This window comes from Mycteria americana, chromosome 4 (genome assembly GCF_035582795.1).
Source record: "Mycteria americana isolate JAX WOST 10 ecotype Jacksonville Zoo and Gardens chromosome 4, USCA_MyAme_1.0, whole genome shotgun sequence".
In the NCBI taxonomy this organism is placed as follows: Eukaryota; Metazoa; Chordata; class Aves; order Ciconiiformes; family Ciconiidae; genus Mycteria; species Mycteria americana.
In genome coordinates, this window is record NC_134368.1 from 11,755,903 (window position 1) to 11,782,476 (window position 26,574).

Here is a 26,574-nt window from a genome sequence, read left to right on the forward strand (position 1 = left end):
ATAGAAACATGAATGAAATCAGACTTTACCACCCACTAGCCTGTGTACTGCCCCAGATCTCAAAAAGTAGGGAAAGCCCCAAAGGGCCTTGACGGGAATGGAGACCAGTCCTAATGTCCTCTCTATGCTGTTGCAGAGTCTAACTCAGCCACAGGCTATTTCAGGGGGAAGCTGGATTCAGAGGCAGCAACCACTGCCCTTTATTACTTTTTCTCCTCTAGGTTTGTGTGAACAATCTTTGGGCCCGATGACTCATTAACAGCTATGTTAAGTAACGAACGTGAGGTGACTGTGCTGACCCCAGTCTCCAACTTTGCCACTGATGATCTGACTCGTTCCTAATTCGAAATTACTGTGACATGTAAATATTTTGTAGTCTCTTGTACTTTGAAGCGTGTGCCAAGCATTCTCTCTGCGGGAGCCTGTCTGGCCTTTGAGCCCGATTACTGTCATGGCATGGTGGGTAAAGACATGTTACAGCCACCACCGCACAGTACAGCCATCACCTCTGTTCACAGCCTGCGCTGAAGCAGCTCTGCCCTTGGAGACAGCCATTACCACTGCTGATCTGGCCCTGGTTACGCTTTCCATGAATCCAGCCCCTGCGCTATTCCAAAATTCTTCAGACATTCTTCAAGAAGCATATTCTATTTTAGGTACACACCTGAAACCCAGCTTTCTGCTATGCCCTCTTGTGCGGAGCATGCAGCTACTCTGCCTGCCTTTATAGTAGGCTGAGATACTCGCGTTGCTTTCCCTTGTGCAACAGATTTCCCCCAGCAGCAGTATCTGGACGTGCTCAGTAAAAGCTTTCCCATTCTTGCACAACCCAGCTAGGATTGCTGAGCAGGAACTGCTCAGATTTCAGTGCTTTGCTCAGTTCCTTTCCTCTGCTGATGTACTTAGTGCACGGGTTCAAATCCTTCACCCAGGAGCCAGTGGTGCAGGCCTCTCCACATCCAAGTTACTAAACAAGGCTACAGCCACCAAACACCAAGCTGACCTGTGGAACATGGATTTATTTCTTACCCTAACAAAGGAGAAAATGAAGGATGTCGTGACGTCTGCACCTTCCTCACATAGTATAGAATACATTTCTATTGTGTGTTCACCTTGGAAAAAAATCATGATGAAGATACACCTGCAAGACACAGCTATTAAGGGCTAAAGAAGGCTGAATAGCCCTTAAAGTCATAGTCCAGGGAAGAATTGGTGTGTGGCACCTAGGAAAAAACCCAAACCGTTCTCTTCTCATAAACGGGTTTTAGCTATTTTTGGGTTTACTTTTTTTAGCTTACCAACCAAAGGGGACATACACATAAACTACGTGAACAGAACCATCCCTCAGATGACTGCTAATATTAATGGTAGCCTCTGTTTCTCTTGATGGGCTGATGCTCTGGAATATAAATAACTGTTAGCTTACATTAAAATAAAAAACTTAAAAAAAAAAGCATACTGCTGCAGAGGTATTCAGAATCTCAAAGTACGACTGCTACCACAGTTTTGGTTCAGATCACTTGCACATTATGAAACAGTCTTTACGTCCAGAACCATACTACTTTTAACCCACCATGGACCCAGGAACTGGATAAATTATACATAGAGTGGCTGATTCTGACTGAATGGATCTCTTCAATATTTGTCACAAATAGGTATGGCAAGTGAGGCTCGAGGACAGCTTCCTCATGCAGCACACTACAGCGCTGCAATCTGTGAGTGACAGAGCTTCTTAACCAAGCAGCTGTAATGATTTACCTACATCGGACCTTTGCCTTAACCTTGTTCCTGGAACAGTTTCATGGGAAACACTCCTTAGAAATAAAGGGTCAGCATTATAATTAGAGAAAATTTCAACCCAGATGGCTAATGTTTGCCAAAGTTCTGACACACAACAGAAAAATCTGGTCTTAAAAGGGAAAGTGATAATAATCTTTACTGGAGATTGTAGTGGAATATGTGCTCAGAGAGAAGTTGCTTTAGAGAGCCTTCTGCCTAGTCAGAACATAGAAACACATTCTTGTGGTGCAAAACTACCCCTCCTGTCTTAAAAACTAATGTGTGAGTGAACTTCAGTTTAAAGGAATAAGCAACATGCTCAAAAACCAGGTCTGGTTACTTCTCACTAAATGAGAAGGAAGCAAAAAAAAGCCTCACCAGTATCTTGTTTTGACTTTTTTAATGACTAAGGGTAACAAAACCAAGCAACCACGAACAAGATAATTGTACACATACATTCAGTAACTTCAGATGTGTTAGTCTATAACTAAATTGTGTGAATTGACCTCAATACTTGTTCCCTCCTTACTCTTCCTCCCCCTCTCCCGTGAAAGATTCATACACAGTGCAGCTCTGAGCCACTGCTCAAAGTCAGTAGAAATACTTCCATTGCCTTCAGTAGGAAACGTAGTAGGCCAGCACTGAAATAAAAGACTTTTCTGGCCTCTGTTTTCACTTCCTGTACCTCAGTGTTTGCTTTCATTGATCAGAATACCTTTCCTGACTATCAGATTAGTATTTTTTTTTACTAGCAGGAATCCTCTGAGAGTTCACCTATTTTTCCTTTTGACCTGACTGCTTATTTCAAAGGCTGTTACTTGATTCAGATGCAAGATATATATGATCCAAGACGTGCAACTTCAATTTATAATCTAATCATTTAATTTGATAGTGCAAATACAAAACTGGCAATTAAGTGGACCAAAAAAAAAAATTTCTTACAGGGCAACTCTGTTCAATCCTTACTATTTCAGAAGGACTCCTTGGTAAATCCTGTTCAGAAAACACATTATCTATTTTGTGTTAATAGATTGATCCCATGAAGGGGAATACATTTTTATAATTCATTGTGTTGAAGACCTTGAGAGATTCTGCTGGATAAGTCTTGCAAGTGCTTCTTTACCTAGCAGGAAAACAAAACACATCAAACAAATTTTAGTAAGACAATGAATTATCGATATCATATATTCTGATTTTGCTATCAGTATATGTGACAACAGGAAGAGCAGAGACCAGGGAGATTTCAGGCATTTTAAATTAGGTCTATAAAAAACAATTATGCATATCCTGCACTAGACATGGAGCACAGGTCTGCCTTAAACTCCCCCTCTGGAAGTCATTCAACGTGTGTGAAAATTCAGCACTGGCTAATCTACTTACCCTCTACTACTGAGTTAAACTTTCAACATGTATGTACACTGGGTTTATACAGACCTTATATCCTAGTTCTTTTGTCTTTTCTTCCAGCATGGCATATTTCTCTTTGTTTCTGTTCAGATGATCCTTATCTCCAGTTCCCTCTACATGCTTCAGTTTCTGGTGTGAAATCTCTAATTGTTTCTGATAATGATGGTGTTTTTCAATTTTTGCTTCAAAGTGTTTCAGCTCCTCCTAAGACAACAAATACACACAGCTTCACAAGATTTTCTTTCTCTTTCTTCCTCTTTTCTTGCCAAGACATCCCTAATGCTATTTTACTAAGTAAGTCAAGCACAGAAAGCTTTTTCAGTTCCCTGCTTCTTAAGAGTGTCTGGACAATACATTATCATCACCACCCAGACACCCTATTTTGAAGGCAGGTGCTGAAAACGTTCCACTGCAGAGTCCTCAAAAGGAGACTGCTGATGGCTGTGAGGTGCTAGGAGATGATAGCAGTGAGTACCAAACAAAAGTTTATACATAAGAATAGTGGACTGGGGGGAGGGAAATAGACAGACAATTTTTAAGAGAAGCCTCTTTCCAAAATCAGGTCCTGAATTTGCTATTTTCCGCTCAGACGTAAACATTTTCTGAGTTTGCAGTCTGCTATGATGAATCTGAAATAGGATGAATTAATTAACAAACAAAAAGCCCTCTTAGTTCACCCCAAAGGCAGTGGCCAGACTAACTGTGGTGTTCAAGGACGTATCAGAGACAGTCCTCAGATAAGGACACTGCAAGGGTGACCACGGAATGAGTAATGTCTCTACCCACCAAAGCATGCTCTTGTTTTGCTACTTCAAGGCAGTAAATTCAATTTCTCTGTGTCTTAGGACACATCCTCTGTGAAGAGGATATGAACAGTTCAAACTGTTACACCACCTATGGCAGCAGTTCTATGCATTACATCCAGAAAAACTCAGACAAACCCTACAGTGAAATCCCCCTGTTTGGCAGAGCCCACTTAATTTTGGTCACTGGTGTGTTTCAGTCCTGGTGGCCGACAAAGTTGTTCCCATTTCAAGACAATTTGAAAAAATATAAAAATCCATCATCCTAATAGATCTTCTTCAGCTTTTAAAGCAAAGCATTTTTGTTTTCAACATTTCTGATAAGAAAATAGTTTCCTTTTGCTGTAGAACATTCCAGTCTGTTTTACATACTCCGTTCAGGACCTCACTTTGGGGTTCTACTGCTCTGATGACAAATCATTTTAGCTGCTCCTCTCAGATGACATACCACCAGAGCAGCACTTGCATCTTTCACTATGAAACCCTTATGAAGGCTGGTACTGTGGCCAGTCAGGAGAAGAGACAACTTCAGCTGCTCAAATAAGGCTGAATGTCACATGATTTCTTTAGTTCTGCTTTCATGGACTTTTTAAATAGGCAGATGTTTCACTGTGATTCTTACTGTCTTACTGTTGTTAGGATGTCCCAACATTCACAATAACAAGACAGGTTTGGTCTGGTGAAGAGGGTTTGCATTAATGAAGATTTCTACTAAAACAGTAAAATTAATAAGCAGATATGTGTTCTTGCTTATGGAACTGGGTTTTTCTTTTTCACTGCGGCAGATATGAAGGCCAAATTTACCTCTCATGCAATTGTACAGTCCTGACCAAAATGTCCCACTGAGGTCAGCAGAAGCCCTGCTGAAGTCTGCAACAAGCTTTCCTCTGACACTCCTAAAAGCAGGGCCACTGAAATCAGTGTAATTAAAACGTTTGCTTCATAAGAGAATTGGGCTGCATGTGAATTAAAAGAAATAAGATGGATCTTTGCTATCTAAGAGAGACAGATTTAAATCCCTGTCTCAGGCAGCAAAAACTCTCTCATTACCTTATCTGGAAAAGAAACTCAAGGCGTCCCTAGCCACGTCTTGGAGGGTAAAACAACATCATAAAGTACATGCAACTCCATGAAGAAGCCCTGAAGAGTTACTTCTCCAGGCTATCAATTAAAATCTATTCTGATAAACAGGCAGAGTCAGATGAAAAAAACCCCCAACATTTTCTCAATGCAATTTGAATTAAATAAAACCAGCATGAACCCCACAGGAATTAATTTCTATAATATTTCCTTGAAAAGCAGTCTTCAGCATGGTACTTTTGGGTCAGTTCAACACAGCTCCAACACGGGAAGTTAGTGCAAGAGGTGGTCACGAGAGCGAAATTGTTGGGTATACAAAGTACACTGCTTCCCAAAGAAGTAACTACATTAAGACAGTGGGTAAGAGAGGGAAACCTGGTGCACTGGAAACAAACAAGCAGGGCCTGATCTTTCAAAGATTTAAAATATGCAACACTTGCTAACACAGGATTCAGAATTTTCATTTGGCTGATAACAGAACCGTGCATATGACTAGTTACATATATGTTTATGTATTTGAAATACTAAGAAAGCAGCATGACTCTTTTTTATGGTGTTTGAAGAGCAATACAGAAGTGGCTGCACTCAGAGTAACATCGAATGTTTCTTTATGTGGGAAATATCTTTCCATACGAGATCTAACTAGAATTCTACTCACCCGAAAAGATTCAAGTTCCTTCTCAGTGAAATTGGCCGATTTGGCCATGTCCCACAAATCAATCACTCTTGGTTCTTCAAATTCTAAACAAACACATACCACTAAATGAAAATCTGGACACAATGCTTTTCTGCCCAGCTTCTATGAAAGATGAGCACACTTTCTCACATACATACACACAGATATATTAAGCACTGCATTACTAACAGGTCTATTTAGATGAAAAGGGAGAAAAGTCCAAGTACTTAAGTTAAAACTATAGTATTGCTGAAGCAAGTATTTTTTAGAAAGCAAAAAACCCCCTAGGAATTGAATAATGGCGTTACTTGCCCTGCATGTTGTCTCACCTGCCCTGGGGCTGAAGGTGTAATATCCCTTCTCATGTGGGCATGGAAGACAGAACTATCCTCTTTACAGGTTGTCCCTATCCTTTCATTAGACTTCCAGTGTTGGCTTCTAAATAGAACAGGCTGGCTGTATCTCTTCACCCCATGGTGGTCACACCATGTACTGTGATACTGTGACTACATCTTATTACTTGCCCACTGATTTTAATTTTTTTTTAAATGAAGTTAATCCCAAATAAGCATAAAAACCACTGTATCATACCGCTGGTTGTGTCATATCCCTGGTGACTGACTTTACGCAAACGCTCAAACCCCTGATTGATGCTTCTTAGCTTGTCTTTGAGTTCTCTGTGTTTGTTGTGCAAGATTTCCTCTTTCACCAGGTTCTCTTCAGATGGGTTGATAACATTTTTGTGGATATCTATTGAAGAAGAAAAGTGTTACTGATTTTGGGACAAATCCTGATAGGTCAAAAGCTCCAGAAATCCCCCAAATCTGAAGTGAATAAAAGATGGTAAGTTCTTAGCATTTGAGCTGAGTGTAAATAAAGCATCGACACCACACTTCAAGAAGCAGTAATTCCTTTTGCAGGTCAATATTAAGATCAATGCTCCTCAGCGCTCTGGAGGGTGATATTACAGAAACGCCTTTTAACTCCTACTGGCACCAGCCAAGATTTCAGTAAGGAAATGTTCTTAGTTTCCCAGGTTAGCAGTATCCCAAGGAAATGGGATATGGATGGTTGATGAGTCCTGTGCCCTCTTCCCTGGGCATTTCATGAACCAATCAGGACATCTGATGTTGAAATTACTTCCAGCAGCTTCCAGCTTGGACTCTACAATGCAAACATCAAACTCCCTATAAGCTTTAGAATACTTTTGGCTCTAACAATTTTAACTAGGATTAGTACAGCAAGCTGGATTCAGATCCTCAATGCTTTAATACACCTCAGGCTCAGTGCCTAAGATATTCAAGTACATCCTCTTGGGCTCCCAGCTGGTGAGATAAAACATGCATGTTCTGCAGACTTTAGGACCACATTTTGCAGCAATGGATCTACGCTTGCTGCATAATTCCAGTAAAATACTATGGCCATCACTGCTAATCTGATGGTATCTCCCCTGCTTGAAATGCAGGCAGAATCAGAAAACTGGCAACATTTTCATTAGCTGGCAAGATTTTTGGCGGCTAATGCAGAACTAAGCCCAGCAAGTATCTGAAAATGTCAGCATCTGCAAGCAGTTCTGACAGAAATGTCAGACTTCAGGAGTTTCAAAGGAACTTGGAAACAATGGAGGCAATGGGCAGAGAAAAGTGTTGTACCAATCTCGAAACATCAGAGAAATGTTCAGGCACCTTCTGTTCTGCTCACGGTCTCCAGCAGAATATTGTATTCACGAATCTTTTCTTTGTGATGCTTAAATTCTCGCCAAAGCTTATCCAGCTCCTCATCAGAGAACCTCCCAGAGGTCTTGGCCTGAAAGAAACATGAGCTCATTATGCTTTCCAGGCCAAGTGCTTTTAAGTGCACTCAACTGCCAAAACTTCCCACCTCATTTAGAAAATTATTAAGTCCAGCTTTTCCTTAAGATCTTTTGCTTTAAATCCCTTTATATTAGCATGAGGTCAGGATTTAGATATTGATGGATATGGTGGCTTTAATGTCAAAAGGAAGTTTGCTTCAGACTTATAAAGCTAGACTTGCTATGGACTACCCAGTGAAAAGTGTCTGCCATTTCTATTCCATGGGAAATAATTTAATACAGAAATAAGGGCCAGGGAGCTCCATATGCAACCGTAAGGGGACTGCTTGCGTGAGGGATGCAGCGTGATATTAAGCACAGTCTTTACTTAGTCTTAGTCTACTGACAAGTGAAGATTTTATCACTTCCATGCATTTGCTCTGCAGTGATTTGTTCCTGACTGGACTACTTGTTAGCAATTAGGGAAGCACTGGTCAGACAGCTGGAGCACTACCCACAAATCTGGTGACTTATTAGCTGCAATGCATGATCAAAAGTGAATGTTTTTGGTACCTATTCAGCCCCAACCCTTTTTTTGCTTAGGGAATATTTCTATCTAATGCACTTTACTGCTCCTCAAAGCACATGACATCATGTCCCTTGCCAGAGCTATATCTAGTTACAGTAACATTTTAAAACCCAGCAGATATTTTTCTCTGCTTTACTACCACTGCACTAGACTGGTGTAAGAATTCTTTGCTTTACCTAACTACTTGTTTCTTAAAACTTGAATTATTTCATTTTTGAAGATTATTACTTCACCAGTTTTACCTGCCCAGACTGACAGTACACTTTCTATTTTTTATGCATTAATGCAAATCCTGGAAATTTTCACTTGAATACCAGGTTGGGAAAGTCCTTATTTAACACCCCCTACTATACATTTCACTTTTAAACAGTCTATGAAATCATTCTATTTCAAATGCATCTTTTTAAAAAAGCCCAGAAATAACAATACGAAAAACAGGAAAAACACTATAGGTATACTACCACACAGTGTTAATAGTCACACAAAGGGAAATCATGACTTCAGTGAAATTTGAGGAAAAACTCTGTTTGCCCTCAGTGGACCCAGGATCTTATCCTCCATGCAGACTGATGCGGGTGTTTTCTTTGGCAAAGAGAAACTGCCACACGTGGTGACCTGGATGCAGGTGGGATGCCTGCAGGGCACAAAGATGTGAGCTACAGAGCACAGCAGCTTGGCCGGTACTTAAAAGCAGAGTAGAAAAGCTATTCAGTTCCAAGTCTGGGGGCTCTAAGAAGACACAGACACAGTTCAATGAAGAAACAGTGATTTCCTACGCTCCAGTTCCTGGAAACCTTACTCACCTTGCTCCATAATTTTTCCAGTCTTGGATCATCTAGTGTATCGCTTTCTGTATCGTCTTTAATGTAGTTCGTATCAATTAGTTGAGAATCCTTCTTTCCATTCATTCCATATTTAGTCATAATGACTGCAAGGGAATAGAAGATACAGAAACATTAGAACCAACTATGGATGTATGGAAGATGAGAGACTGGCTACATCCTTGACTTGCAGAGCTGGATTTTGCAGCTCACAGTGGAGAAGCTAATAGTTTAAGACACAGAGGTACCAGGTTTAATGACCTCTTCTGAAAACATCGGGAGCAAAGGAATCTATTAGCTTCCTGCAGCTCCCTACTCATGTCCAAAGAACTCATGTGTGCTTGGTGTCTGGAAAGACAACCTGTTATTTAATGGTTCAAACACAAACACAGGTGTCTAACCATGCATGTGTCTGATGCAAAGTTTAAACTCCTTATGCAAAGAAATACCTTAGATTTAAGTTGTGTCTAAGTTTGGCTTCTTTCAAAGATTTAGCTTACCATTTAAGTTGCGTCTGAGTTTGGCTTCCTTCTCTCCATCTTCATCTAGTCCTTCAGCCTTAAGTTTTTTCCAGCTTAACTCATCTTTTTCTTGTATTTTTAGATCACTGTGCAACTCTGCCAGTTTCACAGCAGAGAGATGAAGCTAACAAGAACAGAGAAAGGTTTGTATTCAGTTACGTGGAGTCACCTCTTGCTGCAGTGTAACCTCAGAAGCCAGTACAGATGCGCAACCAGTATAGCTGCGCAGCCAGTATAGCACAGCTTTTTTTTTCTTTTACTCTAATGCTGTGTATCCATCTGAATTTAAGGGCCTTAAGGTATGAGCCACTGCATACATAACACCTCTTGCCTATGAACATGGCTATGCCCCCAGCATACTAGTGTTAACAGAGTGATCATGTAGCCTTCTCTGTCAGCTCTTCAGCTACTTGGACAACAGCGAAATTATGTAAGGGTTAAGAATTTGTGTCCTTCTTTGGTGTTCCTTCAAGTAACATTTAAATGGGATTCTTCCCCCACTTTTAATGGGACCACCTTCTAAAAACGGTTCTACCTTAAAAACGTCCAGTACCAATAACAAAGAATGTAAAAATCCAATGGATTAAATCAATTCAGTTTCACTAATTCTCAAAGGCAGTAATGACCGAATTTCTCAAACAACATGCCATTGCCAGCACATGTGCTTTCTTGCGGGCCACCTTCTAACCATATAGTTATACTGAGTCGGTAAATTTTATTTGTCAGTATGGTTTTGCAGACTGCCAGGACACTGAGGATGGCCTTGCAAGTCGAAGAGCCACTTCATCAGCAATTTTTACTATGATCAAAGTGCAAAATTTTCTACGATCACTTAACAGGATTTCTGTGCATTAAAACCATACAAAATCTAGAGGTATTCCTGTCCCACATAACAAAACAAAGAGATAAGCTATTGAGGCTGAAGCTATGAAAAAAAAATATTAAGATTTAAATGAATGATAGGTCAGCTTGAAATTTCATGAAATACAGAGAAAACAGGAACAGAGACAATGACTAATACGCAGTTGGCTAAGCAGCACTGCTGTAAGTTGAGCCTGAACTTCTAGATTTTAGACACTTCAGTTTAAAACAAAGAAATGTAACAAATCATATTAATGCTTCAGAACTTCTTGTGTGTGTGTGTGTATGTGCATGTTAATAACAAGAAGGTGAGGTAAGGAAAAGCCCAGAGAAGAGAGGAGATCAAAAAACATGAGCAGTGTGACTTCCAATACAGTTCTGCCTGAGCTGTCTGAGTCCTTCTACCTCCTACCACTGAGCAGCCAGCTCCTGGGAGCTCGGATCCAGCTCTGAACCACCTGGGATCATCTGTCCTAGGACAAGCTTATTTACTGGAGGGGTTTTCTTAGTCATTAAAATCAGATTAGAGATTATAAAAATTCTCACTTTCAATGAGGAAGCAGCATGTTTAATAAACACAGACTCAAAACTCAGTATTATTTTTAAACATCAGAATGATACTGAAAAGATTCAGCCGTTCATTTGAGCGTCAGCAGGCTATTTGAAAGTAACTAGGAAAAATGTCATTCTCTTGAGCCAATCCACTAAATTCCTATTGACAGGAATTCAGGAACCTATGCACATTATTGTTTCTGCTTTCAGCTTGGGCTGTCCTATTAATTAGTCTTGTGCTACTGAACATAATTATTTTAATTTTTAAACTAATTTTTTTTCCTGTATCTTGCACTTGGCTTACTGAAATAATTTATTTAAAATCTAGAGTAGTTAGAATCATGGGTAAATATAAAATTTATAGAACACATTAAAACTTCTGATCCCTCTACTACTAAAGCAAAGGAGCATCCCTATTGTATTCTTTACCATCTACTTTTGGGGAACTGCTTGACAAAAGCTACGCACTTAGAAGGAACCCCTTTATTTATGATTTTTAGTGTATGCTAAAGTCAAAAAACCTTAATTGCTTTTCTGGAGCAGGATGACCTGGACAGCCAGAGTATCACTTCTGCGGTGGCACCAAGTAACAATGCTTTGCTCAGCAAGAATTGTGCCCTGATGCTTCAGGAAGAAGACTGAATGAAAAGTTTGCTATAAATTGTGAAGGAAATGAATGGTCACCTCAGTAGTTCTGTACTCTAATGTCAGCATTCCAGCAGGGTGAACTTAATATGTAGTTAGGCTGAGCAAATCCAGAAAAAAAATCACCAGCAACAACTTAGATAACAATTAATTCAGCTCCTAAGTACTGCAAAAATAGGAAAATACAATCTTTTAAATGTATGACTTTATCATCAGAGACACACTATTGTATAAAAGATTACACAATGCAGTTTATGTTAGATACTCTCTGCAGTTAGTGCAATCTCATAAACACATACGGTTTTGTGTTTTCTGAAAGTTCCAGAGAAGAATATCAGAACTTCTAAACACAAAGTTTGGAGACATCTCATTGTCAATCAAACATTTTAAACTCTTAACAAAAACTAAGGAACTACATTAAGCCCATTGTTCCTTCAGGGAAAAATGAAAGATTCTATTCAAATTCCTCCGGATTCCAATAATATTTTTCTGATTCTCATTATAATTTAGTATGAAACTCAAGTAACTGTCCTTTTAAACATTATAAATCCTTTGAAACCTGCTGGAAGCCCCTTGCCTTCCCATTTATGTAACACAGAAGTGAATACATAGGCTAATTTAAAGTATATAGCTCAAGAACTGCCTCCTTCAAGATCATGTAGGACCCTGAGTGACACCGGGTAAAAATGTCAACAGGTAAGACTCCACATCACTTTACTAACAAACATCAGTCATATGCTGCAATAACTAACTAGAAGCAGAGGTGAAAAGCTAAGTTTAATGATTAAATAACAAAGCACCAAGTTCCTTATGCTCATTCCTTATTCCTCATTCCTTATGCTGCCTGGACGTTAACATCCAAGATACGTACCTGGCAATTCTGGGAATGAGCACTGGAAACTTGTGAAACATTACAACAATTAAGTTGTTTGCTGTTCGCCTGGCTACAATCATTACCTGCAATACCATTACCTACACACTCGCTTCTGAGAGGAAAGGGTTCTTTACCACAAATTTTTTAGGTGTAACGTGCCCTAGATTCTGGAGCCCACTGCTGCTTTGGGATGGTCAGGAAGCCCCGGTAACAAGCAATGCTAAAACTACACCAGTGTCAACAACCACAGCACAATGGATTATTAGAGACTAGCAGGCCAAATCACATACCTCGTGAAACCTACATAGTATCTGTCATTGGTTCAAATAACTGTAGAATTAGGGTCTGACTGGGAAGAACTCTTGTATTAAAATAACTTTTTAAAGTTTTTATATAAAACATATATCTATGAAAAGAGATGCTGGAGAAAGATCAAACCCTCCCTCCCTCAGGGAAACAGGAAGGAATCTGGCTTGCCAGCTCCTGGTTCCCACTAAGTAACGTTTTGGGGCTTTCTGAAGGACTGCTCATCCAGCTGTGTGTTGCAATACTGAATTGCAACATCCATCTTTTATGTCAAAACAAAGGAGTTCCTCATTTTCAGTAGTATCTCCACCACTACCAAAATGAAGGAAAGAGAGTTCAGCATTGGCGCACACAAATATTTCAAAGCAGGTCTAACACACAGGCATAGTTTTCCTCTTACTTCAAACCTTGCCCAGACACACTGAAAAATCATTTTCTAAAACACAGGTTGGGTGTCAATTGTACTCGAAGTGAAATTTAGATGGTGGCAAATTTAGTTCAAGTAGGTGTTGCCTCTCTAAAATCTGGCTCACACGTACAGAATTTACTAAAGCTTAGTTCTTTACTCTGACAGAGTTAACTTCATTTTACATTTTAGCATCTTAATGCATATGATGTAAAGCATCTCAAATTTTAATTCTAGAAGATCCAGGTATGAAAATGAAAAAAGACTGTAATTGGAAAAATAAGAGGAAACTGACAATCCTATCATTATAGTTTATTTCTAGTATCCATGTTGTTTATTCTTCAGCTGTCAGTTCACAGCTGGAGTTTCATTATCAACACACTGCCCTATCCCCCATCCCATCCTTCTCCCATTGAGGGAAGGAGTATTTTTGATACCTTCTTTTGGCACGTTGGGAAGCAGCATTATGGCAGGGGTTCTATTTTTTTACTAAACCCAGGGATGTCCTGCCTCTAATTCAACAGCTCAGGCTAAGGAATGCCTGTCCAAGATACAGAAAATCCAGAATTAATGTCAACTATATTCCTTTGCCTGAAAGAACTGAACCTTTACCAGCCATAACCCTAACTTCCATGCTCCACAATATTCAGGGGATGAATATGGTATGCAGTGCGCTCCTCCCCTCCTGTTGGAGCTGTTCTGCTTAGCTGTAATTAAATATTTCCACTGTAATGAAATATTTTTACTGTATTTTCACTTTAATTAAATATGTTTTTAGCTCAGAGTGAGAGAAACTCAAGTATTACTGTCAAAGTTAAGGCTCTCATCTGGGAACGGTGATACCCATTTGCTGGTCCTCCCGCATGTGACTGCATCACTTGGTATAAATGAAGGTGACATAACCACCAAGGTGGAGGGTTTCTTACTCTCCTGTGCAGGGAGCTCCTGTCCTGTACAAAGTAGGAACTAAGGCCACCGCCTTCAGACAGATGAGAGCATCACACCCCTTAACAAAAGGGCTGAAGCATTCAACCAGCGAGTGCAGGAGCCAGTCTCAGATCCTCCATGGTACCAGAAGGACCTCACTCTCTCTTCCACTTCCTGGGCATGGGGTTTAACTGCTGGATTTAAACATGGGAAGATCAACACTTCCCATGACACAGATACATATGGCAGGAGAGGGGAAGGAGATACCTCCTGAGAGAGGCCCTTACACAGCACCACTGTTCCCAGCCGCCTGGGACAGCCCCCAGGGAGCGGGGCTGTGTGGGTCCTGCTCTGAGCTGCCCGTCAGGGACATCCAGGCCTGAAAATCAAACAAAAACCACAGCAGCCCAGAGGTCTAACATCAAGCTGGGGCCTGTCGAGGAGACGCCGGGCCGGACAGCCTCGGTTTCTCCTCACACACAAATCCCCCTCTCCAACCGCTGCCCGCGCCGCTTCTCCCGCCGCACCCCATCTTCTGAGGCGACTGACAGGGAATGAGTGTCCGAAGCGGCCAAGCCCGACCACGGACCCCGCTCAGAGCTCTGCCAGAGCACCCCCTCAGAGGGCCGCCATCGTCTCCGCTCCTCCCGCGCCGCCTCACTCACCCGCTGCGCCTTCTCCCAGACCTGGTTCAGCCTTACCACCCGGAACTCCCCGGCCTCCCGCCCCTTGGCGCCGGCGGCCGCCAACCCCTCGTTAGCCTCCCGAGAGTACTTGCTAGCCTGGACGCCAGCGGCAAGGAGGAGCGCGGCACCCAGAGCCGCCAGAGCCCGCGGCGCCGCCATGTCGCTCTGGCCGGGGAACTACAAGTCCCGAGATGCCGTGCGGCTTCCCGCCCTCAGGCCCCGGGCGGTCGGCAGCTGAGGTTCGGGCTCCGCGCCTACCCCGGCGAGCGAAAGGGGTGTTTTGTGTAGGAAAACACGCTTAAAATCCAGTTTAGGTCGAAAATCTAGTGTCTAGTTTGGGGTCTGGGTAGTGTGAGAAAAATTAGGTTTGGGCTGTTTCTCTTCAAGCGGCTTCATGGCATTCTCCTGAGTGTTTGCTTCACAAAATGTGGAAATATGCTGAATGTGTCAGTTTTTGTGAGTGTTTTTTTTCGCAGCCTGTAGTAACTACAGCGAATGCTGTCCTGCACCCTGTGTGTCCCTCAGCGAGGTGTTGCTATCAGCTGTGTGAGGAAGAGGGGACACAATGGGTAAACACCACCCCTTTGATTGAACAAGGTTTTCAGATATTAGCGCAATGTTCAAGAGTATGCAGAAAACAAAAAGGCAGCTCAGGAAGGGTGGAAGGCAAGAATGGGGACCAGTTCCCCAGTACTCCCTTTCAGGGGAAGAAGGACTGCCCTCCCTTGGAGGTGGCAGTGGAGGACACCTCTGCCCAAGACAGTACATAGGGTTTGATGGTGTGGGGAGAAGGAGGATTGTGAGAAATGTAATAACGAGTAGATTGGGTTGTTATCGAGGGGTGAACTATGGGAATGGCCCTGAGGTCAGTGTGCAGCTCTTGGGCACGAGTGTCCCATCCTGCATGGCGCCAACCTCCCTTCACAGTGCTTCCTCCTCAAGTAGGCAGCCAAGAAGTCTAGTAGGCAACGAGAAATCTTTGGAGGGGATTAAGTCAAGCTGTATTAAGAAAAAAAACATGGTGCTATGAAAATGCCCAGTATTTAATCCAGTTTTGGTATATATCCTCCCTAGTTTTAAAAATATCCACTAAAATTTAATGCTACTATGAAAGAAGTGCAGGAGCTGCAGAGCACACTCCATGTGGGTGTTTCTGAGGGGCAGGTGGTGAAGAAATCTGTTCTTTCTGTTGTCTTCTTGATGAATCCTCTTCTGCACACTGCAAAGCTTGTGTCGTACAGGGTCTCCGGCATAGTTGGGCATTTCTATGTTGAGTTTGTTTAGCAAGGTAGTGGTGGGGTTACTTTCCTGAGCCTAGCTGGTGGTGGAGGCAAAAGTTCACTTCATAAATTCACCTCAGATCTCATGTGTGACCTTGAGCAAATTAAAGCATAGCTCTGTAGTACTGTCAACACCAAGCCTTCATACATTATAAATCAGTCCTGCGAAAACAAATAGATTGCCTAAACTATAATGAGATTTCTGAAAACAATGCCCTGGGGAGGATTTTTACTGGACTCTCATTTTTGCCTTGTAAGCAATATAAACATCTTCTCTTTTCTCTTCCATATTTTCCAAAGTCAGTGCAGATTCTGAGTCATATGAACCTAGAAGCCATTGCTGTAAGACTAAATTGCAGAAGTGGGCAAAAGTATTGCAGTATACATTGCACTGAAGGACAATTGAAGTAAGTATTGAAGTATGCATTGAAGTATAGTGACCTGGTGTCCTGGTTTTGGCTGGGATAGAGTTAATTTTCTTCCTAGTAGCTGGTATAGTGCTGTGTTTTGGATTTAGTATGAGAATAATGTTGATAACAGTGATGTTTTAGTTGTTGCTAAGTAATGTTTACACTGGTCAAGGCCTTTTCAGCTTCCCATGCTCTGCCAGGTGTACAAGAAGCTGGGAGGGGGCACAGCCAGGACAGCTGACCCCAACTGCCCAAAGGGCTATTCCATACCATATGGCATCATGCTCAGTATAGAAACTGGGGGGAGTTAGCCGGGGAGCAGCAATCGCTGCTCACGGACTGTCTGGGCATCGGTCGGCGGGTGGTGAGCAGTTGCATCACTTGGGTTTTTTTTCCTAGGTTTTGTTCCTCTCTTGCTTTCGTGTTATTTTCCTTTTCATTACAATTACAATTATTATTATTATTATTATTAAATTATTAAGCTGTTCTTATCTCAGCCACGAGTTTCCTTACTTGTGCTTTTCCGATTCTCTCCCCCATCCCACCGGGAGCTGGGAGGGTGAGTGAGCGGCTGCGTGGTGCTTAGTTGCTGACTGGGGTTAAAGCACAACAAATGATGATAGGAAAAGAAGCCCATCAGCCTTACCCAAATCTTGCAGAGCTCTCCACATCAATTTTAGGATTTAGAGCTTGTTTTGGTCTCATTATTACAGTGTATATATGTATATATACTGTCATTTGACATACTATATTCTGTCATTAGAAGTATTGATTGAATTTTCAGGCTCTCTGCAAATAAATTCATCTCCATGCTATATAAACTCTTACAAGTTCTCATTCTTTTCTTGTATTGAGCATAGTTGTGCATAGCTTTATGCATTTGTTTGCTTGAGTTTTTGAGCTACACTGGGAAAATTTTTAGAAATGGGTAACGGGTGCCGCACCATTGGTTTGCTTATGCTGGCTTGTTGGATCTCATTCTCCACTGCCCTTACATCTGTGTCAAGTGACCACTGCTTGGTATTGTTCTGTATGTCCTGGCCCAAGTGCTTCACTCCCACAAGTAAAAAGCCAAAATAACTCTATGGACTTCTGTGTAGAGACTTTGGATTTACGTTGGTGTCAGTAAGGCCAAAGTCGTCATATAGCGCACCTTAGTGTAAATAAGAAACATCCAGTGGGAGGTAATGGGAAATCAACTCCATTGTTTCCCTTTCCTGTGCACTTCAGGTCAAATTCTCCCTTCGTTTTTCTGTTGCACAGTTGAAAAGCAGCTCAGCTGAATCCCCAGGATTGTGCCAAAACTGATGTAAGCAATGGATGTGTTAAGCTATTGCGGACTCTATTGTTTGCATTGTTCCAGAGGGCTGTAGCTGAGTTGATGGACCATCGCTTTTTGTGTATTCATTCTTTATTGTCCTTATTAAAAAAGAAACATTAATGAAACCAGCAGTCCTGGCTAACTGGGGAGGTCCCTGCTGACTGGAGATTAGCTAATCTAATCTCCTTCAAGAAGGGCCGGAAGGAGGACCCGGGGAACTACAGGCCTGTCAGCCTGACCTCAGTGCTGGGGAAGCTGATGGAGCAGATCATCCTGAGTGCTATAACACGGCAGGTAGAGAATAACCAAGGGATCAAGCCCAGCCAGCATGGGTTCAGGAAAGGCAGGTCCTGCTTGACCAACCTGATCTCCTTCTACGACAAGGTGACCTGCTTAGTGGATGAGGGAAAGGCTGTGGATGTTGTCTATCTAGACTTCAGTAAAGCCTTTGACACGGTTTCCCACAGCATCCTCCTGGAGAAACTGGCTGCTCATGGCTTGGACGGGTGTACTCTTCGCTGGGTAAAGAACTGGCTGGACGGCCGGGCCCAAAGAGTGGTGGTGAATGGACTTTACTCCAGTTGGCGGCCAGTCACAAGCGGTGTTCCCCAGGGCTCTGTGTTGGGGCCAGTTCTGTTTAATATCTTTATCAATGATCTGGACGAAGGGATCGAGTGTACCCTCAGTAAGTTTGCAGATGACACCAAGTTGTGTGGGAGTGTTGATCTGCTGGAGGGTAGGCAGGCTCTGCAGAGGGACCTGGGCAGGCTGGATCGATGGGCCGAGGTCAACTGTATGAGGTTTAACAAGGCCAAGTGCCGGGTCCTGCACTTGGGCCACAGCAACCCCATGCAACGCTACAGGCTTGGGGAAGAGTGGCTGGAAAGCTGCCAGGCAGAAAAGGACCTGGGGGTGTTGGTTGACAGCCGCCTGAATATGAGCGAGCAGTGTGCCCAGGTGGCCAAGAAGGCCAATGGCATCCTGGCTTGTATCAAAAATAGTGTGGCCAGCAGGACTAGGGAAGTGATCCCTGTACTCGGCCCTGGTGAGGCCGCACCTCGAATCCTGTGTTCGGTTTTGGGCCCCCCACTACAAGAGGGACATTGAGGTGCTGGAGCGTGTCCAGAGAAGGGCAACGAAGCTGGTGAAGGGTCTGGAGCACAAGTCTGATGAGAAGTGGCTGAGGGAACTGGGGTTGTTCAGCCTGGAGAAAAGGAGGCTGAGGGGAGACCTTATTGCTCTCTACAACTACCTGAAAGGAGGTTGTAGAGAGGTGGGGGTCGGTCTCTTCTCCCAGGTAACAAGTGATAGGACAAGAGGAAATGGCCTCAAGTTGCGCCAGGGGAGGTTTAGACTGGATATTAGGAAATTTTTCTTCACCGAGAGGGTTATCAAGCATTGGAACAGGCTGCCCAGGGAAGTGGTTGAGTCGCCATCCCTGGAGGTATTTAAAAGACATTTGGATGAGGTGCTTAGGGACATGGTGTAGTGGTGGTCTTGGTAGTGTTAGGTTTACGGTTGGACTCGATGATCTTAAAGGTCTTTTCCAACCTATACGATTCTGTGATTCTGTGATTCTGTGAAACATGATGTAGACCACATTCAGAAGTCTGTCTTCTGCCCTCTGCTCACTTGAAAAACAAAATTAGAGAAATTTGGAATGAGGATGACATTGCAAAGCAATAAAAAGATCAGACAAAGTCTTAGTTAAAAGAAAGACAGAAGAAAGCCTAATGGCACTTATGGAACAGTGTAGGGTTCCTGGTAGAATAAAAGAGAGGAGGACTTTGAAGCTTATGTTCAGAGGCTTGAATGTGATTTAAATTACATACTTCTACGTACAGTGTGAGGAAATTGCTTCCTTTAAGAGTCAGTGTAAGAGCTGGACCAGCTGCTTCTGGCTTCAGTTTTACCAAAACCAGCTCACCTTTGAATTTGGGCCTTCACATATTCTATATACATCTAAAATTTTTTGCAAGTGATAGAAACTGCCCAGCATTTCAAATACTCTGTTGCAGAGCTCTGGAAATGAGAGCAGTTGCGGCCTTTCTCATCTCCGTCTTCTCTCCTGGCAATATGGTCTGCAGGCTGAGCCTAACCAGCCAAAATGTAGGGCGGGTAGGATAAGTGTGGCGGGTTTGCGAGGGTGCTGCTGGATTTGTCCAAATATGCCCTCACTAAGCCTCCCCAGGACCCTTCTGAGGGTGTACTGAAGTGATGTCTGTGAACCTTTTGCAAACAATAACCTTAGCCAAAAGTCTGCCCCAGCTGGAAAGTGATGTGTTAGATGTTTCCCAGATGTTTCCCAGATGTTAGATATTCCCTCTGGGATACCACAGATGTCTCTGTGTAGTAACATAGGCCCTACAAGTTTTAGGATTTTTCCAATGCCCCACTCCTAGCCAAACTAAATTTTAGCAAAGAAGAGCACCACTGCATATGTTTTGTTCCATCCATGTAAGAATGACAAGGTGAAATACAAAAGCTTGTTTTTATGACCCTCAGTCCTCTCTGTAATGATTTTCTTAATATTTGAGTGTTGGTAAAATTCCCACCAAACCCATCACCTCTTCCCAACCACAATCCTCATCCCGTGTATGAAAAAAGAGTTCTACAGGCAGTGGGCTAACCTTTCCACCTTTCATTTTTCAAATCCTCATCCTTGTTCTAGCTGTGCCAAGAGCAGCACTCGGGTGAATCAAATCTGTATCAAAGTTTTAGGAGAGCTGCTTGCTCTTCCCATCCGGTTCTTTCACATTTCGTCTGTATGGCTCCTTATCCTATAACAAATGCACTTCAACCTTTCATTCTCCAAAATCTATCCCAAATCTTAACTTTGATATCCAGGTCACTGGGAGACATACCTCTCCCAAAGTGGTACATCTTTGTCCCACTGCATTTCATCTTTCAAAGCCCAATTTGATCAGTAATAAACTGACCTACCTAACTCTTTATTTGGACAAAGTTCTCATTCTCCAAACCCTAATCCTAATTGTCCTCCCAGCCAGAATATAACCCAAGACAGGTTTATCTATATTAAAACAAAAACCATACTGTTTCCAACTAGCTCCCTCATTCTATTTGTCTGTGCAGCCTGCAGTAAACATTCTTTAGGACTCTACTTCCAGAAGAGTAAACCTAACCATAACAATAACACTGTACAGAAACAGACTGTAGCTGTATTTTGCAAAAATAAAAAAACCCAACAACCATAATTTCTCTTCTAAGCCATGTTTCTCACTCTACTTCTCCAAAGCCAACACTTAAGCGTTTCTAAGTTGTAATGTATGTTGAATCATAGAATCCTAGAATCCTAGAGTAGTTTGGGTAGGAAGGGACCTTAAAGATCATCTAGTTCCAGCCCCCCTGCCACGGGCAGGGACACCTTCCACTAGACCAGGTTGCTCAAAGCCTCATCCAACCTGGCCTTGAACACTTCCAGGGATAGGGCATCCACAGCTTCTCTGGGCAACCTGTTCCAGTGTCTCACCACCCTCATAGTGAAGAATTTCTTCCTTATCTAAATCTAATCTAAACCTACCCTCTTTCAGTTTAAAACCGTTACCCCTTGTCCTATCACTACACTCCCTGATCAAGAGTCCCTCCCCATCTTTCCTGTAGGCCGCCTTTAAGTACTGGAAGGCTGCTGTAAGGTCCTCAATGGGGCTACGGGGACCAGGGCCACCAGCACTCACCCCTTCTCCTCCAACTGCTCCTGTCCTGCCAGACACAGGCAATGGGCAGTGTCGCAGGAGCTGTGCTGCTGGTAATGATCATCGAAGGCCCTGTCCTCCTCCCAGGCAGCATCCCTGTGCAAGCTGGGGAGTGCTCAGCCCTGGGGGCGAGGGGGACCCCTGCCGGCACCCGGGAAGGCAGGAGGGGATCGGGCATCGCAGAGCAGGAGGGAGGTAGTGGGGAGGGCGCCGACCTGTCAGGAATTTTGATGCTCAGGTGAAACATCTCCGCCTGGAAGGTTTGCGTGTCCCAGCAGAGCAGGCAGCAGAAGTGGTGCAGGGCAGAGCGCAGTGCCTGGCCCTGGGGCAGAGCTGACATCAACGGCGGGAGGGTCCCACGCGCTCCCCTGGAGATGGGTGATGGGGTGATGACAGGGGTGATGTCAGGGGCTGGGGGCAATGCCACCTACCTGGATGCAGCAGCAGTGGAACCAAGTGCTGGCGCAGGCAGGAAAGACCAGGGTGTCATAGCAGGCCGCCCTGCCACGGCCTCCTGGCAGATGAGGCAGGGGGTCTGGTCCTGCTGCACCGCCCACGCCCGCTGCACCGGCCGGTGCTTCCAGCAGAAGGACCTGTGGGATGGAGGTGACAGCTCAGCCCCAGCCCTCCTCTGCCGTGGCCCTGGCTGCAGCTCTGCAGGGTGGCTGCACTCACTTGAACTACCTGAAAAACTGGGAGATGCAGCATTGCTCGCTGCCGCAGGGGAAGTGGAAGTTTTGGGGGCATTGCTGGCCCCAGGAGGTGACCGAGGCGTGCCACAGCCGGCAGATGCAGCACCTCTGGAGATGGCCCAGAGGCAGCTGGCATCAGTGCTGCACGCCCCTGGGGAGCCCGGTTAGCCCTTGCCCAGCACAGCCCCATGACATTTTGGTGGGCCGCCTGGCCAGTGACACCAGACCACAGATAGAGCCATGTACCCTCTCAAAATCCCCAGTTTCTGCAGAAATGGGCCTTTTTGGATAAATGAGGATCTGGTGAGTTACTTGCAGATGGCTACCAGAGCATCCCTGGGGGGTTGCTGGCCTGTGCAGCACCGGCCACGGGGCATGGGGACCGTGGTGGGAACACATTCCCCCCTGGCCTCACCTTCTGTGCCACCCACTTCAGCTCCTGCCAGATGTTGGGGAAGAGTAAGGTATATAAGCCCTCTTCATCGGCCCCTCTCTGACTCAGCCCACTGGCGTGGTACTGCAAGAGGGGAAATGAGGGTGTGTGCCAGGGGCTGTCGGCGGTGTGGGGCTGGGGACCGTGGGGTGTCGAGCTCTGGGGACTCACTAGGAAGTTCTTGTGGACGCAGAGCCTGTCGTGCCGGCACAGCTGCCCAGCGACCTTGGGTCACAGTCAGCCCGCCGCCACAGCCAGCAGACTGCCGGGACAGCGGCACCATCACCCCCAGCACTGCACCGGGGTGCCAGTGGGGGTAACACCGGGAGCAGGCTGGGGGAGAGGCCAGAGCACCTTCCCACGGCACGGGGGCCTCTGCTTGCATAGCTGGGCACCGGCCAAAATCCCCTCTGGCAGGTGCCCGTGGGGTTGTTCTGCACTCACCTTCCTCCTTGGGGACCTGATGCTTCATTTGGGGGCAGGAGGCGCACAGGAGAGTCCTGCCTGCTCCTCCAGCAGCGCAGTGTGGGGGTCCCTGCAGCGCCGGGACCTCAGCTCCGTCACTGCAAGGGGCTGTAGTGAAGGAGATGGCTGGGCGTGGGGACGTTGGTTTGGTTGAAGACTGTCCTGATCCTCCAGTGTTTGAGGTAAACACATCACTGAGTTGGTGGCGGATGCCCAGCGGGGCTGCCCAGCCTGGGGGGTTTGTGACTTGGCTCCGCACAACATGTGCGGGGAGGGCCCTGGGAAACGGGCAAACCCCAGAGAGATGCCGGCGTCACCCCACAGGGATGTCTGGGTCATGCTGGGGGGCAGGAGCTGAGCCCAGGCTGGGGAGTGGAAAGCACCGCAGGAGCTGCCATGGGGCTGAGGCTGCCCTGCTCAGAGGAGAGCAGTGAAACCAGGGTGTGGGGAGGGCAAGAAAGACACCAAAGAGGTCTGATAATCCAAACACTTTATTTAGGCATCAAAAATCCTGACTCCTTATTAAAAGGCATGTCGATACCTTTTAAATCGTTTTTGTATTTTCACTTTCTTAGCAAACAAAATTTAGTTTAGCAAATGGATGTCAATTACAATACATTTTCCAGTTGAAGAAGGATGCAGCTCAAGCACTCTGTTGTGCGCCTGGTGCCGGGGGCTAAGCCTGCTGCACTGGGGTGGCAGCAGCGAAGTCCTCCAGGAGCGCCTGCACCCAGCGTGCCTGGGGGTTCACGCAGGTATTCCTTCCCTTCTTGGTGACCACGCTGCCGGGAGAAAACCAACGTTGGGGCTCTTGGCCGAGGCAGCGGCGTGCCTGCTCTGGGCCCCGCTGGCAGCGCCCCGGGTGTTGCTGGCCGTGTCCCCTTCCCCCTCCCAGCCACCCTTGGACGCGCTTGGGGCATTGCCCTGGCTGTCGCACCCTGACCCCCGGCAGTGTTGGGCACTCACATCACTGCTGGCTGGCTGCACTGGCTGCTGGTCTTGTAGGCGGAGCTGATGAAGCTGCGCGGGATGCGGCGCAGCGAGTATGTGAAGCAGCAGAGGCTTGGGACGATGTCTGTGGGGGCAGAGAGAGAGCCCCAGTGAGACCCCCACTGCGGCAGAGGCTCTGCCGGGGGCTCCCAGGGTATTCACCATCACCTGTGCTGTATTCCCCGGGGACACCTCCCGGAAGCCTCCATCCCTGAGGCTGAGTCCCAGCACTGGTAATGACCACCCACTCCTAGCCCTCCCCATGGACATGAGGGTCCCATCAATGGGGACGGGGCTCTCTCCTGCGGAGGGACAGCAAACCTGTTTTCTGGGAGGGTGCAGCAACGCCGGAGTCACGGCGATGGGCCTCAGTTGGGGAGCAGATGGCGACGAGGAGCAGAGCGGCCAGGGCGGCTGCAGGGACCTTCATGGTGCTGCAGGGGCCAAAGGAACCACGAGCGGGGTTGGAGCTGGGGTGGCTGCAGGGCTCTCCTCTGCACAATGCTCGGCCCCTGTTGCCGCTGCCCTCCTTTTATCCCCCAGCCTCTGGGTGGGTGCAGGGTTTCACGGAAAGAAAAAGAGTGCATCATACCAGGGAAATTATGTCAGGATTGCCTGGTTTTGCTGAGCTGGAGAAGGCAAGGAAACCAGAGAAGGGGAAGTGCTGGCCATGGGGCTGTGACTTTCAGATTCAAGAGAGAACAAGTCTTATGAGGAGCGGCTGAGGGAACTGGGGTTGTTTAGCCTGGAGAAAAGGAGGCTGAGGGGAGACCTCATCGCTCTCTACAACTACCTGAAAGGAGGTAGTAGTGAGGTGGATGTTGGTCTCTTTTCCCAGGTAACAAGCGATAGGACAAGAGGAAACGGCCTCAAGTTGCGCCATTTAGGGGAGGTTTAAATTGGATATTAGTGTCGTGGTTTAACCCCAGCCAGCAACTAAACCCCACACAGCTGCTCACTTACTCCCCCATGGTGGGATGGGGGAGAGAATTAGAAGAGTAAAAGTGAGAAAACTCGTGGGTTGAGATAAAGACAGTTTAACAGGTAAAGCAAAAGCTGCGCACACAAGCAAAGCAAAACAAGGAATCCATTCACTCCTTCCCATGGGCAGGCAGGTGTTCAGCCATCTCCAGGAAAGCAGGGCTCCATCATGCATAACGGTTACTTGGGAAGACAAACGCCATCACTCCCAGTGTCCCCCCCTTCTTTCTTCTTCCCCAGCTTTATATGCTGAGCTTGATGGCATATAGTATGGAATAGCCCTTTGGTCAGTTGGGGTCAGCTGTCCCAGCTGTGTCCCCTCCCAGCTTCTTGTGCACCTGGCAGAGCATGGAAAGCTGAAAAGTCCTTGATTTCATATAAGCACTACTTAGCAACAACTAAAACATCTCTGTATTATCAACACTGTTTTCAGCACAAATCCAAAACATAGCCTCATACTAGCTACTATAAAGAAAACCAACTCTATCTCAGCTGAAACCAGGACAATTAGGAAAAATTTCTTCACTGCAAGGGTGGTCAAGCATTGGAACAGGCTGCCCAGGGAAGTGGTGGAGTCACCATCTCTGGAGGTATTTAAAAGACATGTAGATGTGGTGCTGAGGGACATGGTTTAGTGGTGGACTTGGCAGTGTTAGGTTAACGGTTGGACTCAATGATCTTAAGGGTCTTTTCCAACCTAAATGATTCTACGATTCTATTCTATGACCTTCATGGTGCTGCAGCGGCCGAGGGAACCACGAGCGGGGCTGGAACTGGGGTGGCTGCAAGGCTGTCCTCTGCATGATGCTCGGCCCCTGCTGCTGCTGCTCTCCTTTTATCCCCCCAGAGTTTCAAGGAAAGAAAATGATGCATCATACCAAGAAAATTAGGTCAGGATCACCAATTTTTGCTGAGCTGGAGAAGGCAAGGAAACTGCAGAAGGGGAAGCGCCAGCCATGGGGCTGCGACTTTCAGATTCCATTTAGGTGCCTGGCAGGGAGTGGCCAGACCCCAAAACCTTGCAACACCAACCCTACCACTGCTGCAGTGACCCCACCAGCCAAGAGCCAGGCTGGGGCGTGAAGCTCCATAACCAGAGCCCTGAGGAAAATCAAGGCAAGGCCAGAAAAAGGAAAAAAAGAGGCAGTAGCAAGTTTTGCAGCTTGCTTTCTGAGTGTGCACTGGTGGGGGCGTTCGGGTATTACCCTCTGGTAATTCAAGAAACCTCTTGAATTACCCTCTGGTAATTCAAGCATATGCTGCCCCTTTTCAGTCATGCTACAATCTCCTCGAGGTTTCATCTGTGAGGCTGCAGTGAGCTGATCTCAGTGAGCACCAGCAGAATCTCTCCTCCCTCCAGCTCCTACTCTTAATGCCCTATCTCCTCCCTGACACCGGTGTATTTGCCTTTTTTTGGGCTAAGCCACTAGAGAGAGCCTAAATTAGATGAAGTTATCCTGCTTGGGAAGAGATGGGCAAGCAGTAATTTCAACAACTTGACTGTCAAGAGGCTGCAGACCACAGCGAAAACTAAAATCCTTAGACAGAGAGGTGTAAATCTTCT

General features: G+C 45.3%; 1 protein-coding gene and 1 pseudogene across 1 annotated transcript; both read right to left on the reverse strand.

Moving 5' to 3' along the window:
• Positions 1-2,638: 2,638 nt before the first annotated feature.
• Positions 2,639-14,916, reverse strand: LRPAP1 (LDL receptor related protein associated protein 1). The gene is made up of 8 exons (XM_075499672.1): positions 14,705-14,916; positions 9,448-9,592; positions 8,930-9,054; positions 7,431-7,551; positions 6,337-6,495; positions 5,728-5,810; positions 3,214-3,390; positions 2,639-2,902 (listed from the first exon to the last, which is right to left on the reverse strand). The coding sequence occupies exons 1-8, from the start codon at positions 14,882-14,884 to the stop codon at positions 2,837-2,839; spliced, it is 1,056 nt and encodes a 351-aa protein (XP_075355787.1). The 5' UTR covers positions 14,885-14,916; the 3' UTR covers positions 2,639-2,836.
• A 6,511-nt stretch (positions 14,917-21,427) lies between these two features.
• Positions 21,428-23,378, reverse strand: LOC142409211 (E3 ubiquitin-protein ligase PHF7-like; annotated as a pseudogene).
• Between the last annotated feature and the right edge of the window lie 3,196 nt (positions 23,379-26,574).